Here is a 15,675-nt window from a genome sequence, read left to right on the forward strand (position 1 = left end):
TTAAAAAGTACTTTGAATACTTAAGTATTTTTAAAAGCAAGTACTTCGGTACTTTAACTTAAGCATAATTTGACAGAGCAACTTTCACTTGTATTGGAGTAATATTTGACCTAGAGGATCTATACTTTGACTTAAGTAATGATGCTGTGTACTTTGCTTTGTCCACCACTGCTCGACTGAATTCTTCCAGAAAGTCGATCTTGTCGTTCCTGAACCAGAATTCCATTTTTATAATAGGTTGCAGCCTCAAAATGTTATACACAAAAAAAAAAAAAAAAAAGAATCGTTAGAATAACATCACTTTCCCTAAACTAAAAACACACTCAATCTGCACTCTGAAACTAATACCTGGAACCATTTTGACTTGTTCAAAGAAGGCCAGGTATGGCATACATGTTCCTTTTAATTTCCTATAATTTTCCTTGAATGCAGCAGCAGCGCGTCAAGTGCTTCTCTTATTCCTATTGGTCAGGTTAGGACGTCAATCACCTGTCCTATCAGAGAGGAGGCGGGTTTACTCGGTGGTTAGAGACATTCGAGATACTTTCAATAGTGGAATAAAGCAAGCTAACCTGTAACACATCTGTCACTTATAAAACCTATGAAAACAGCAATTTAAACTTTCCTTGTTGTGTCTCAACCGTGAGTGCATGGTGTGATTCACATGCAGGGTGTTGAATGTTTCACAAAGTATTTATTTAAACATTTTATCATTCTGTGAAAACAGGGAAAAATATTCAATCCATACAAAATCCTCCACCCCCAAAAAACTTATTTGGTCACTGTATTTTCGTTGAGAGTTCACTTTTGTCCTTTTTTACGAGTATAAAGTACATTTCAATTCAGTGCTCTTCACAAATTGTGACCTTTTTTTTTTTTTTTTCTTTACCATCGGGCATATTTACAATGTCGTTGGGATTTACTTCTGAATTATTTTAGGTATTGTTTTATTTATAAACTTGTCAGTTTTAATTGTAAACTATCGAAAAAAAAGTCTTCAAAAAATAAGATACAAGGAAGCAAGAGGGTTGGTATTCAAAGACATAGTAGCTACCATTATATCAAGTCATACAATGTTAACTGTCACTTGTGTGTTTCATCTAGTTTTTTTGAACCACTTAAATGAGAACACTGTTAATTCAATTAATTGGATTTTCATCTTCAGAAGACCTAGACCAATAACCGTGGTTCAATTCATACCAGAAATGGGAATCTTTGCAATTTAAACTTATTTGGTGTCTTTTGAATAATGCTCATGTGAGGAGTTTTTAGACTTTTTTTTTTTGATGAAACAGACTGGAATTAAAATTGATGCCTCTTCATAACTTAGAAGAGCAAACAAAGCCATCACAGATGAAACTACGGGGCAGGTAGGTGTTGTAGAAAGGATTCACAGCATGCAGGGGAAGAAGTGTTTCATTCCACTTTCCATTGCAAATATTTAAGTGAGTGATTCATTTAACTGAGAGCAGGATGTGATTTTTTTTGTTTAACACAATACTTACCAAAAGTCAAACCAAAAATTACACACAGGCGTTTTAGACAAATTTCTTTTTTACAATCATTTTTCACATCCATTGCAGGCACAGCCAAGCCCTTTAAATTTGGTTGTTTGTACCCATTTAAACCAATACCATTTTTTTCTCCTGAACATGAGAGCTCCTATTATAAGAGGTGTCCCTCTGTATTTTTCCAGGAAGAGGAAAGAGTGATATTCAAACCTGTTCCTTATGGTAAAACTTGAAAACTAGGTGCAGAAAAATGGGTTACTTTGTACTTGATTAATTGCAGAAAAATGGCCTGCAGCATATTATTGCCAGCTTGAGTTGAAGGGAGGAATCTTTTAGTCATTAACCAAGACATTTCCCTGTAGTGGCTTAACCATTGGATTGGTTCCTAGATAAAGATCTAAATCTTAATACTCTACGTGCATCATAGCTGGATTGCTAGGCTCCTTGTTCAAAAAGTGACATTGACTGTATCTCTGTTTAATGGTCCATGTTTTAGTCGTGCCATTCCATTTTTGAATTTTCTGACCCTATAGTTTTCTGTCCTTTGAGAAATGTCCCCATAAAAAGCAGTGTGGGTGATGGATCCAAAGGAGACACACTTGGTTATTATTCAGTTTAATTATGACAACTTAAAATAATTACAATATATTTCTCTTCATGTCAGATCAAATACTTTAAATTAAAAATACATTTAATAATTACACCATTGATAAATAAACAGACAATACTTCAGGGGTGAACGAATCCCTTTCAAAAAGTCAAACTAACTGGCAGATAGTAGGAACAATTATATTTTCATTTCATTTTTCAATTATTAATATTAAATGTAATTGCTTCATTGTTTTTTTTTTAATTTAACATTTCAGTAGTGCGTCCATGTAGTGCATTTCTGATCATTACTGTTATCAACCGTTATAGTGAGATCAAATTCAGCTCTTTCATTAAAGGTTGCTCAACAAAGAAAATAAATGTATCTGTGAGGTATTTCACAGAAGCAGCTCTCGCCCTCCTCTTTTCTATCATGCTTCATACATTCCTTGCTCTTAATTGGCTCGCAACTCAAACACTTCCATTCAAATCTGCGCTCAGGAAATGGAACAAACCATCTTTTTGTTTCATGTAATAAACAAGCAGCAACCTCCAGTGTTAAAAAATGAAGCTGGTGGGGAAGCAATATTATGTGTCTGCAGAGCTGGAGGCTGTAGTTTCAGGGGTGTATTTCTGGGACTTCATCCCTCAGACCTTAGTGTTGTTTCCACAGTTAGGGTTAGGGTTACGTTAGACACTAAAAATGCAATCCTTGTTGATTCCAATGCACTAGTTGGTGCTAATCTGCTACCTAGGCTCTGCAGACATGCTACTCCAGGGAAGTGCAAAAAGCTGCAGTTCCTCAAGTGTCCACTTGAGGCTGGCTCCAAAAGCCAAGGAATCCCAAAAAGGTCCCATGTTAAAATGCCCATTTTATCAGCAGAATTAAACACATTTACAGCCTGGTTAAAAACGCTTTTGTGTATGAATCTCATTTCTTTTCATACACACTGTACAAGGTGTGAATTATTTGTATGTAAAGAGAATATAAAGGGTAAGAGACACAGCTGAGTTGACAGACAGGTGGGTGTGTTGTATTTGTTTTCCAGGAGGCTCAAAGCCCACCTCTGCTCCAATTTTTTGTCTTTTACAAGGTTGATTGAAAGTTAGGTTGAGTCAGCATAAACAATAAGGTGCTTTCTAATGTTGGGCTTTGAAATGTCTCTCTAGAAACCAATGGGTGATTTCACAGAGACTACATTCATGTTTGATATATTCTATGGTTAACAGACTGTATGCAGTTAAAAAAGTCAATTTGAGCATAGATTCCTCCTCAGAACAAAATCACACTCGATGACTGCACAATGAAATCATTGGAAGTCAACTGTATCTAAATCAAGCAAATAAACTTTGGACATGTTTTACTACATACAGCTGGATCAAACAACCTATCACAACAACAGTCTGCAGTTTTTTGCTTGCACCCAAAAAGCTGCCAGTGTTCACACCCTCTGCTCACTACAAAACAATCGTTGAGCTTTCGGACAAAGCGGCTACATAGGAGGTTATTGACAAAACTGGCAACACAGAGTCGCTTATGTGGACACTAGTAGCAGCTCGACTAGCCGCCCCCTCAGACATCCTGCACCCAGTGCATGCTAGAGAGACGCAGAGTTTAAATAAACTTTTATTACCTGCTCATACTAGTTTCAATGATCAGGTCTGTTTTGAAGACAACAGAGGAATATTTATCTAAAATCAAGCTGAGCTACTTTAGACACAGCTCAGTCCCTCCTGATGTAGTGGTCTCACTGAGTGAAGTGTTGGGAGATAAACAAGAAACTGCTTTTATCATTTTAACTAACCTAAAAAATGTTTAAAAAATATCTGATCAATATCTCATTTAAATGATAGGGTCCCTTTGTGTTCCCTGACTCCTGTAACTTTTCTCAATAGAACAGCCTTTATTTATTTACTCATTTGATCACAGTATTAGGCAGTATCGACGGACCCGCTCTCTTTAAGCTTGAGGAGAAACAAGAACAAAATTGAAATCCATATTATGACTGATCAGGCTTCAAATCAGTATCCAGTGAGATGCATTGAATTCAGAGGTCATGTCACTTTTTTTCTCTTCAGTGAACTTGGAATAAGTCAGCACAGTCACCATTAAGTCAACTGATCGGTACTGTCTTGCAGTGGATGTGACCAGTACTAGAGTTTATTAAGTCTGGAGTGTGTTGACGTTTTTATGAATCATGGCAGCGGTTGTTGATGGTAGTTGCAGTACTTTACAGGTGGATGTCCTGGTGCTTTATGTTGGTTACTGTGTAGTCATTCCTCTCTCCAGATGTGCTCTCTTAGAAGCCTTGTATATGGCAATAGGCCTCCAAACTGGAAAAGAGGACATAGAGGAACCAGAGTCCAAAGAACAGAAGTGCAGTGAGGATTTTGGTGACCCGCGGGCCTCCCAGTTCACCCCCTACGGATGGCCTCCGGCGCAGCATCAACACTCCCATAGAGAAGAAGGCAAAAATGGTGAAGAGAGTCACAGAGAAGGCCAGCGAGCCAGGATCCACGCGGAAGACTTTACCTTTGACTTCCCAATACACAGCAGCCACAGACCAGGCCAACCCGATGCCCAGAAACACATTTACTGCATTACTTCCCGTCACATTGCCCACACATGCGTCTGCATACTGGTCCTGGGTGGCGGCCACTTTACTGGCAAAGGTGTCTGGAAGGAAATAACAGGGATGAAATGTAAACTATTGTTGCATTTGGCCTTTCATTCACATGGAAACTGATTTTTGTGCGACTGAAAATACAAACTTTTGAAAATGGTTTCCAGAGCCCCAACCCTTTCTGTCGCCATGTAAAAAGAAGAAACAAGAAGTTCCTTGCAGGGTATTTTTTTAGGCTATATTTTGGTGCTTTTATGCCTTCATCCAGAGAGGAGAGGACAGTGGATAGAGCAAGAAACCAGGAGGGAGAAAGAGGAGTGATGGGCGGGACAGGGGAGGGTATTAGAATTGAACTCGGGTTGCCTACTTGAGGACTACAGCCTCTTTACATGGGGTGCACCACTGCACCACTAGGCCATACTGGTGCCCCCTTACATCAGCGTTGGTATTTCCTTTTTGCACTTCCTTTTGTTATGATTTCACAAAGGACCAATAAACCTTGCTAACTAAACTGGAATTAACTGACAATCTGCCTCAGCTAACCGTTTACTCCTCTTTCGCTCAACCCTCTAATTCAAGTATGGTCATTTCTGACCCCCCGCCTCCCTAGAAAAAAATGATCTCATGACCCTTCAAATACAGAGCAGGTCAAGAGCATCATCTTAATAGTATTATTAACACAGACTCAAAAAAATGCCTCATCAGACAGAAACCTTGAGCTGGACCAGACTTATAAGTGAATATGTCTATACCAAAAATGTCAACAAGGACAGAGGTTAAGCAAAGTGTATCCCCCCTCTCATCCAAATGAATCAAGTCATCCACAAACCAATCAGTGACATCACAAACCTCTATCTTTTATACTCAGTCTACATACCAGGAAGTGAAGTCCCAAGTGCTACAAAAACGACAGCAGTGACAGAGTCTCTCAGCCCGACAGTGCAGCCAAAATGAGAGGCCAGGTCTCCAATGATGGCTGTTAAGAAGCCGATGGCAGAGATGGACACCAGGAAGCAGGCCCAGCCATTCCAGTACTCTGTGGGCGGGACGAAAGCAAACACAATCTTCCAGAAAATGCAGAAAATGTGCATGAAGTAGTCGAAGCAGTTGGGCATTCGCTGCTCCTGTCCCTCTTCCTCGTCTCCATCACCTGTTAAAAGAAATCCCATTGTTGGTATAGTGACACTATCACACACCTACAGACTATATATATTTTAAACGTATCAACCTCACGATGAGGAACCTGTCGTAGAGGTCTGTTACATTCATAGTCAATGTCTCACTCTTCATGTTTTGTTGTTGTTGCTTCAAAATCATATTGTGTATATAAAATATTTTTTGCTGCATAAGTCTGTTTGTGTTTGCACAGTGAGAGCAATGTTAACTGAAGTCATACTTGGCTGATGAAGTTGATTCGGATACATTTGTTTTTTCAGGCAGGAGTTTATGACATCAAATGAGGAGTGAATGAAAAGTTTGTGATCAAGTGACGACATGTAATTTCAAGATTTGGCTGAATTGTGCAGATAAATTGGTTGTTGTTGGTTCTCTTTTTGCCTAGAGTCTACATGGCAAGACACTGAGAGGTCAACAGTCAGGTGGAGTTGAATTGAATGTTAAAGCAATTGTTATTATGTGAAAAAAACAGTGTCATAATGGCTTTCGTGGTTTAACAGAAGCACAAGAGTCGTCCTTATCTTTTCATTCAACTGTCTGCTGTGTTAGTTTGCATATTGAGCTTTTTAATGTCCAAGTTTTTTTTATTGTGTAAGTTCATATCTCTTTTCTTTTTGTAGTAAGTAAACGCCTTTAAACAGAAGTGTAACTCATGGTGTGTCTGAAACCCTATTTCCCCAGTTCAGGAAACCTTTCTCTTTGTAAAACTATAAACACACATGTCCACAGTCTGTTCATTCTGAATCTTATAGAACAACGGTTGAAGAGAAGTGAGCTGATGTAAGCCTTTGATCCAATCTGTGACTTAGGAGGTCTAAATGAATACTTTCTCTTAATTTCCTTCAACATTACAGCTCAAATAACAACTTAAAAACACAAACTGATGATAAAGACTTGTCAAATATTCACTGACCTGCACTGACTGTGACAGCTTCGATGAACTGCTCCCTCCACGAGTGAGTGCCGAGCACCACAGCTAGGTTTGTGTCCTTTAGCAGCTTGTCCACTGTGTTCTGTGACAACACATTAAAGAGGTGAAAAGGTACGTTAAACAGGTCAGCAAGACACAGGAAGCCCTTTCTCATATCAATATACTTGTAAATACTGTACTGAGCCGAATATAAGACCGGGAGGGTTATCAAAATACATCTGAAATAAGTGGGAATGCCTAATATTTGGGGTTTATTAATGAAACTCCACTTGTCTGTAGAGTGAGTTGCCCAGCTGTCACTCAGCGTTACAGCACCAGGGGTAAAAACGATGAAGAGGTGACAGGGTGAGTAGCACAGCCAAAAAATATGGTGTCACTAAATGTCCAAAGATAGCAAGCACATTAGTCTTGAAAAAGATAGTCGTCTTGTAATCAAGCTTGTCTTATATTCCGGTCAATATCATTTTCTAATTTCTGGTCAGATGCTGAACTGCATTTCAGTTTTGTAGAACTTGTACTCTGCAATGACAGTATAGCTGAATTCAATGTAGAATAATGAGCCTTTGTGAGACTGTATGAGGATGTTCTGTCTTCTATGCATTTTTTTCCAGGAAAAAAAGAAACAATACAGTTTGTCCAATTCAACAAAACCATGAAAATGTTTATTGTTTCATGATATAGCTGCAATCTAGACCCAGTGTGACATGCAAAATACAGAAAATAGGAATGTGACACAAATAAAAACCACTGACTGTATGGCTCTTTTGCAAAATGTGAAACAAAAGTACACACAGCACACAAGGATATGCATTATTTGCATGAACTGATCTCAAAACAAGAGATGAAATTAAGAATGGGAATTGATAAGATTGTTTTGATATCAATGCTATTATTGCTTCTGCATATCAATCCTATTCCTTATTGATTCCCTGATCAATTCCTGTGTATTTTCAACAGCCTGCATGCTTTGTGCTGATGTTAATTCACTGCTGGGTCAGGGAACCACTTATTGACCGGTGTATTAGATTAAAAAATGACCTTGCAACTTTCACTTGAATGCTACTTTAGTTGTTGTAGTTAGGACAGCTACTGAAGTCTCTCTGGAATGACTTTAGGCTATGAGTATATTTTGTAATAATATTGAAAAATTAAACTTGGATACATTCGCGAGGACTCTTCATGTTTCAACCAAGCGGCAACCTCCGGTCTCAAACTATGAAGCCCATGCGGAAGTGTTATAAACTGCAATTCATGAAGAATCCTCTTGAGGCTGGCTGCAGAATCACCGGAAACCACATAGACACCAATTCAAAAAAGACGATCTTTGCAGCGTTAATAAACATGTTTACAGACTGGTACAAAAAACGGCTTGGCTCTACGTAGCTAATTTCTCTATCGGCACACACTGTACGGGGGGTGAATTTCTTTCTAACGCGACGGTTCAGAAGGTATTAAGATTACGAGTTTTTGCCCAAATAAGGACATGACTGACTTGACTCCTGGTCGGGAACACATAGCTGTTGGCTAGGAGGCTCAAACTCCTTCCCTTTACGTCACACTCTGCGTGGTTGAGTTCCCCATTTCCAATATGGCTGCTGCCGTCGTTTGGCTTCAAAACAGCACTCAGGAACAGACGGGTGACGTTACAGATACTACGTCCATATTTTATACAGTCTATGGTTTCAACCAGCGCTAATGTAACTGACAACCTCTGATGCATTCAGCTTAAAGTTGCCAGATAACAGGGTCACTCTTGAAACAAAAAAAACGTCAGTGTCAATAAATGTTTCAGCCACAGATATTGCATGTTGTGCTTATAGCGTCGTTTGAGAAAAAATTAAGTCATACTTTGGACCATTTCTGTCTCCAATTCGCCATGAATACTTCCTCAACTCCTTAGTTGACTGCCTCTCACTTTGTGTGACGTCATTGCTTTGTAAGGCATGCAGAACTACGTGGAAGATATTGATCAGGGAACTGTTCAGCATAAAAGCAAATAATGATGGTGGCTCAAACTAGTTGGAACCAGTTCTCGATTCCCATCCCTCTATGAAATATAGCAGAAATACTCAGGATGGAGAAAAAGGAAGATGTTGATTCACAACAGTTTGTAAGAGGTGGAGTACAGCAAGAACTTAATGAGTAACTAAGAAACTTCACAGAATGCTGACAGTAACTGTACCTGGTCCAGCATGCCATTGGGAGTCTGATGTGTAAGAAGGTGGGAGTTTGTTAATAAACACATAAACCTCAACTTCTGCAAACTTAAAAATCATACTTTTTTAATGTTAATACATCTCCAACCATGGATGATTCCTTAAAGCTTCCTTTAGATGAGCTTCAGAGTGATCAGTGTGGGTCTACTGTCACTACTCACTCACCTTAAAGTCACAGGACTCCTCTATGACGACCTCCAGCCTGCTGTGCTCTCCTAAAATAGGTTTTCCCATTTCAGAGATCCGTCTGGCCTCCTCCTCCTCAGGGGTGGGGTTCCCTGTCAGAGAGGACAGACATTTTATTCATCATCATGTTTTTGATGTTGTTGTATCAAATAAATGATAGAAGAAGAGGAAGATGTTTCTATCACTTTGAAACTTTGAGGACAAATTAAAAAATGTTAGAATACAGTCTTGAAAATAAAGTTTTGAAATGGTCCACAATCTTTTCCTTAAAATTGGCAAAAGTCAAACCCAACATGCAAGTGTAAATTAAAATGTTGCACACACTGAACTCTCAAAGAAAAACATTTCCACAGGTGCTGTGTGTAACATTCAGCTTTCATAATTTGATGTATTTTTTTAGAAACAGGATATTTGGGGCAGCCCTCAGGACTTCTCTTGCATTTGGATGAGGGTCCTTGACATAACTCATATATCGCACATGGTGTGCAAGAACTTCTGCTGACTAGGCCATAACATAGAGGCCTAAAGATGCACCATGAACTAAAACCATGTATTGAACAAATACATGCATAAAGCTCAAGACTGTGAACAGAAAGTAGTATTGTTTTCTCTTGCCGCAGGAGGCAGTAGCATGGATCACATCTATCGCAACAGCATCTACAATAGATAATCCTGATGGACATGCTACTGATGTGCTTTTCAGCGAATGATGAGGGACTAAAGCTTCAAAATACTCAGAATCTGAAAAATGTTATCAATCCACAGGGAGAGGGATTTTAGAAAGGGGGGAATATTCTGGCTTTGTAGCTGATGCAGATTTGCAAATGAACAATAATAAACTGGTTTATTAAAATGCTGCACAGTGCACCTTTGACATGCAAACCTACACCCGAACCATCTTACCCTGGTTTAGCAGCAGTGCTGTGAAGACAGACAGACAACGATTTAATACAATGTGACTGAATCATATTCCGGGCCAAAAAGAAGAGATACTTGAGACAATTCAAAATGCAAACAGGACAAAGTGTAAGGTAAGACATGCACAGTGCACGCCTTCATCTCCACTCTAACTCAAAGCGATAAACAATGCCGTTTAATGTCATTGATTCTTTTTGCCTCCACTAACAAGCACAGATCAAATTCCTGCACCTTTCTTTTAACACATTAAGCTTCCAGGAAACAGGCACCTGAAGGATTCTAAAGTCATAATTGTCTGCAGCGCGGGTGCAGCAGTGAAACAGAGACAGCAGAGTGTGATCTTGGGTTACTGGCTGTGACGCAGGTGCACAGCATTCAGCCTCCTGTGTGGCTCTTGTCATTGTTTTGATACTCGATCCTGCTGCTGTTTGTTTGCACAGTTGATACTTTATGCAAATATGAACGACCCCTTTCTCTTGACTACCAAATCTGCGGTACTTCATTGCTTTAACTAAGAAACAGAAGTTACTTAGGATAACTTTAAAAATGCTTCCACACTCACCAGAGATTCCTCGCTTCAGCCATTTGGGATCCTCGAGCACAATGAAGAAGTTTTCCTGCTTCTCGTACTCCTCCACATTTATTATGCGCACTTTCAAGACCTGACTGGAGATATGCAAGCACGCACACAGGCACACACACACACACACACACACACACACACACACACACACACACACACACACACAAAGAAAACACTTAACATACAGATATTTTTATGTCTGTAACTGAGAATGAAGTTCCAGTGAATAAAATAATTTCAACATGCATTTTTACAAAGTTCCTCCCTGCTTTAAACATTAACTCTGCCGTCTAAATCACATCGCAAATTCAAGTGAGCTGAATAATTAATAACAATGGACCTTTAAATAATTCAGTCTTAAACAGAGTGTGCTCTTGCTTCTCAATGTGCCAACCAAATGCAGCTAAACTAAATGACTTGTGGCAAAACAATCGTACGTTTAATCAGAGAGTGTTTTTGTAATTTGTGAAAATTTTGACATCTCTGAAAACTTGTAAAGTAAACGCGTAAACACAGATGATAATGGTTAATATAGAACAGAAAATACATCAGAATAAAAAAAAAGGCTCAAGCCTGAACTCTAATAACTGTAATACTCTTTTCTGTGACAGGCCTTGTTATGTAAAAGTCTCACACTAAGTGTCGATTAGCCCATGTGCAAACACAGATTATATGACCTGAAAATTTAATGTGAAAAGGATCTGCCGGTTTACATGGGGTGACTGGAGGTTCCCACACCTGATCAGGGGATGGGATAATCTTCAGGTGTCAAGTCATCAGGTAACTCTGTCTGATAGGACCTTCTCCACCTGAAGTGTGGCTGATAACCTGTTATGTTTCAGCGAGATTCAGGTGAGTCGTTCTAAAGCACTTATGGGCCACAGTGAAGGCATTAAGATGCTCTGAGTCAATTTTGCTACCTTCATCATTGGTTGTGTACATTTCTGTTTTAGTAGTCCTCATATTTGATAGAGAGAGGGGATATGAGTGGTTGTTAGCCTCTACCCTGAAGGGCAGCTAATGTTGATGCTTGTTCTTGTAGCAAGGTGGATCTGCAATCAATGCTAACCCTGATTATAAAGGGAAAGCTATTATTTTCTAGAAAAAAAAAATCCAAACAGATAGACAGCGAACTCCTCAGTTTCTTGTTCCAGACACAGAAGAAGGAACTTTCCGGGTCTTCTTGGTAACTTGTAAATTACAGTGTAGCCAAACCCGGAAGCATCCTCAATTTACTTTATATTTTCCACTGAATAGACTCAAACTTACATTAAGGACATCATGCAGAGTTGAAACACTCATGATTTAAGGCTCAGGGTGTGTTTTGCAGGTGCAGATGATTAATCCTGATTCACGCATGGCACAAAACATTCTTCTGTATTTCACTTTGGGAGGGGAAAATAAATTTGCTTACAAACATGTGAAAACATGATGGTGGCAGTGCACCTTGATGTTTCTACCAAAATAAAAGCCTCCTGTGCACAGATGGTGGGATCAGGTCTCAGTTGAGGTGGACATTTGGTTAGGTCCAATGAAATGCAGCAGAAATGGACTAATACACTTGAATTACATCATATTCTCACAGGACATTAAACAGCAGGTAATTTCTTAATTTATTTCTTCTCTTTCTGAATGAGACTGACCATCAGAAGCATTACTATTATGAAAATGAGATACATCCGTTGAGGGGACAGAGATTTCTACTCCCTGGGTTTGGCTGTTAAGTGCAGAGGGACTGTTATGTATATTTTATATACATGTATTATTTACAATTTACATCTGAGCACATGTCTCTTCACCCTTCTTTGTACAGAATTGTTTTTATGAAATTTATAAAGCTAAGAAGTTGGAATAAAATAGAGCTAATGGGCTCCATGTGGGTAAAACTGATAGAGGAAGACTGGGCTTACAGCAGACACTCACGCCGCCAACATTCAGCCTGATGTGAAGACCGTGAAGGCACAAGCTGCAGCCCTCACTCAGCCATTCAGTCTCTCACTTATCTGCCTCTCTCTGTCCTGCTGCCTAAGTGAACAGTCTTTGTGGTGGTCAGAGTGTAAACTGCAAAACTGCAAAACTGCAAAGTGATGTGCTTGTGAACTTCTTAATCACAAACACAGGCTGACGCTTAATCATTTAAGTGTTTGGTAGTAGGCAAAGAATATTGAAGGAATATTAAATTATATATATATATATATATATATATATATAGAGAGAGAGAGAGAGAGAGAGAGAGAGAGAGAGAGAGAGAGACGACAGACAAAGAAACATATACAGAGAGAAAAAGACATGGCTGAAACAAGGACTCGATTTCAAGTCACTTGTGCATTTTGAAAAAAAGAAGTTGGGGCCACTTTCTTACTAAAGTCTTTGAAATGGCCAAAGTAAAAACATGCCCAAACATAACAAATCGCCCAGCTGTAAAGGGCAATCATTGTGTCTTTTATGATAAGGAAACTCTGTATGAATTTAGTGGTAATGAAATCAAAAGATAGCTAGTTTTGGTCTTTCTATTGGCTCGACATCACAAACATATGGAACGATGCCACCGAGTCATTATTCGAGGGCTTTAGGCGATATAAAATTCTTGAATTAACGTGTAGTATATTAAAGACGCAACCTGATGAGTCATGATGTATGGCACTGTCTACATCCTGGACAGGAATAGACTGATGTTCTAGGAAGCACACCCATCAGACTCAGAGGCTCCTGCGTTTTATTTATTACAAGCACTCTCTGCTTGTGGTTTCTGATGTGCCTCACCTGGTCTGTTCATTAGTGAATTCCAGTTCTCCTCTGGTGTCCTCATAGTCCACCCCAGCCTTGGCACTTCCATCCTCAGTGTGGTACGGCACAGCGACGGTTCCCCTGGAGCCTGAGTTCCTCACCACTGTCACCGTCAGTGTGCCGGTGCTCTCACTGACCCGCAGCACTTGCTGGCCGAAGGTAAAGATTCCAGCATGGTCATCGTCCAGAATGGTGATTGTAGCAACCACTGGCTCCACTAGTCTCCCCTTTGGTGGACTTCCTGTCCCTTCACCTCCCCCTTCCTCAAACCTCAAGTTCTGAAGACGCACAAAGAAGTGCTCGTCCTCCTCAAAAATGTCGTCGTCTAAGATTCCCACCTGGAGAGGACAGAGGTTTGTATCGTTATTGTACTAATGGATAATCACGACACCCAGAACAACACAACTGTCAAAACTAAAATTCAGTGATCCCACTGGGATCAAACCCTTACAAATTATTCATTAAAAAATTTAGAGAGCTAATATGTTTAGCAGCCAAATCTTAAAATCCATGAACACTCATCTTTTATTTTTTACTCTACCGCCTGCAAACACAATCTATATGCAGCATATTTTTTTTTAAGTCAAAATAATATTCTTTACATATTGAAACTGAATCTTTCAAACTTTGTGCATTTCTGAAGTTATATCTCTAAATAATCATTCCAAACTGATTACAGTTTTAAGCCTGCCCAGTTTTCCTGTTATATCAAAGCATGATGTTTTTTTAATTTGTATTTATTGTGATTCCTAAGCCCTCTGATAGGTTGGCAACCTGTCCAGGGTTTACCCTGCCTTCCGCCCGTAGCCAGATGGGAAAGGCTCCAGCCCCCTGTGACCCCTAACCGGATAAGAGGTCAAGATAATGGATGGATGGATGGATGGATGGATGGATGGATGGATGGATGGATGGATGGATGGATGGATGGATGGATGGATGGATGGATGGATGGATGGATGGATGGATGGATGTGATTCCTAATCCACTGGGTATTGGTCAGAGACTACTGTAAATCAGTTCCATACTCTGCTTTGTTTATGGCAGCTATATGCATGTGCTAGGTCATCAGCACTTCTGTAAGTTTGTTCATTTTGATGAGCAGAGAGGGAGGGAGCTAATTACAGAGGCTCAGCCGTTAGGAGTTATTTCACTCGTTACACCAGCAACTCCAACTGCAACCTGTAATATGAATATATTTATTTCTTATTTCTAATTTATTTATTTATCTCATTCTGGTTTAAAGAGAAAACTCTGGTTTTGCCAAATCTTAATTCTCAGTGTCATACCCACACTGAGGTATTCAAGTTTTGAATTTACTCCTGGTCTTGGAGCAGATTGGATCAGTATTGGTATGAGTAGATACCAAAGCCAGGTATCAGTATTGCTGCTATAGCTGGAATGGTGCAACCCTGAGTGTTTAGGGGTTTAGGGTTAGGGTTAGTGTTGTTAGTGTTGTTTCAACTCTTTTGGGGTTTTTCTCCCATAAGAAAATGCTTTATAGAAACATCCTTCAGGCTCAAAGCAAAATGTTCATCATGTATGTGTTGCTCCTTTTAGTACATTCTTTTTGTCTGTTAATTAAATCAGCTTGTTTACATGTAAGGCTCTTTTTTGGGTTTTCCAGACAGCTGATATTTAAGATTAACAGGAAACACAAAGAGTGAAATATAACAGCTGTGAAAACACTTGTGTTAAACAATCTCGTCTCTCCCCGACTCACCTTGATATCTTTGCGTGTCTCCCCAGGTTTAAACACCAAAGTTCCTTTGGAGAATTCGTAGTCCGCCCCAGCATTGGCTGAGCCGTTTTCTGTACAGTAGTCCACATAGAAAGTGTCCTGACCTGTGCCCCCATCAAGGGTCACACAGAGGCTCATGGAGCCACAGTTTTCTGTGCACTGGTACTGAGCGCTCTCAAAACAAATGTGTGAGCACGTGGCCAAGTCAGAGTTCTGACCTCCTGAGCGACGAGTGTGCTCTGCAGCGTGTTTCCTTAATATGTTTCCAGCACCGATCATCATTCGTGTGGCCTGGACTCGATAGAAAGCGCGGCTCTTCTTCTTCTGGACGAGGGCAGAGTAGTTAGCCATCTCAATCAGCTGGTCCAGGTCTTTGTCAGGGTGCTTCTCCTTCAGGTCTTTCAGAATCCGGACCAC

General features: G+C 39.8%; 1 protein-coding gene across 2 annotated transcripts in view; it reads right to left on the reverse strand.

Moving 5' to 3' along the window:
• Positions 1-2,111: 2,111 nt before the first annotated feature.
• slc8a2a (solute carrier family 8 member 2a) overlaps positions 2,112-15,675 on the reverse strand; it is a 39,034-nt gene continuing 25,470 nt past the window's right edge. The window contains exons 6-13 of one of the 2 annotated variants that reach the window (XM_034684353.1): positions 15,241-15,675; positions 13,497-13,858; positions 10,713-10,816; positions 10,136-10,153; positions 9,212-9,324; positions 6,813-6,912; positions 5,601-5,873; positions 2,145-4,776 (exon numbers count right to left, since the gene is read on the reverse strand). In XM_034684353.1, the coding sequence (XP_034540244.1) occupies positions 4,400-4,776; positions 5,601-5,873; positions 6,813-6,912; positions 9,212-9,324; positions 10,136-10,153; positions 10,713-10,816; positions 13,497-13,858; positions 15,241-15,675 (1,782 nt within the window). In that variant the 3' untranslated portion in view covers positions 2,145-4,399. Of the gene's footprint in view, positions 4,777-5,600; positions 5,874-6,812; positions 6,913-9,211; positions 9,325-10,135; positions 10,154-10,712; positions 10,817-13,496; positions 13,859-15,240 lie in introns of both variants that reach the window. The other variant, XM_034684354.1, reaches the window with a different exon arrangement.

Source organism: Notolabrus celidotus, chromosome 5 (genome assembly GCF_009762535.1).
Source record: "Notolabrus celidotus isolate fNotCel1 chromosome 5, fNotCel1.pri, whole genome shotgun sequence".
NCBI lineage: Eukaryota > Metazoa > Chordata > Actinopteri > Labriformes > Labridae > Notolabrus > Notolabrus celidotus.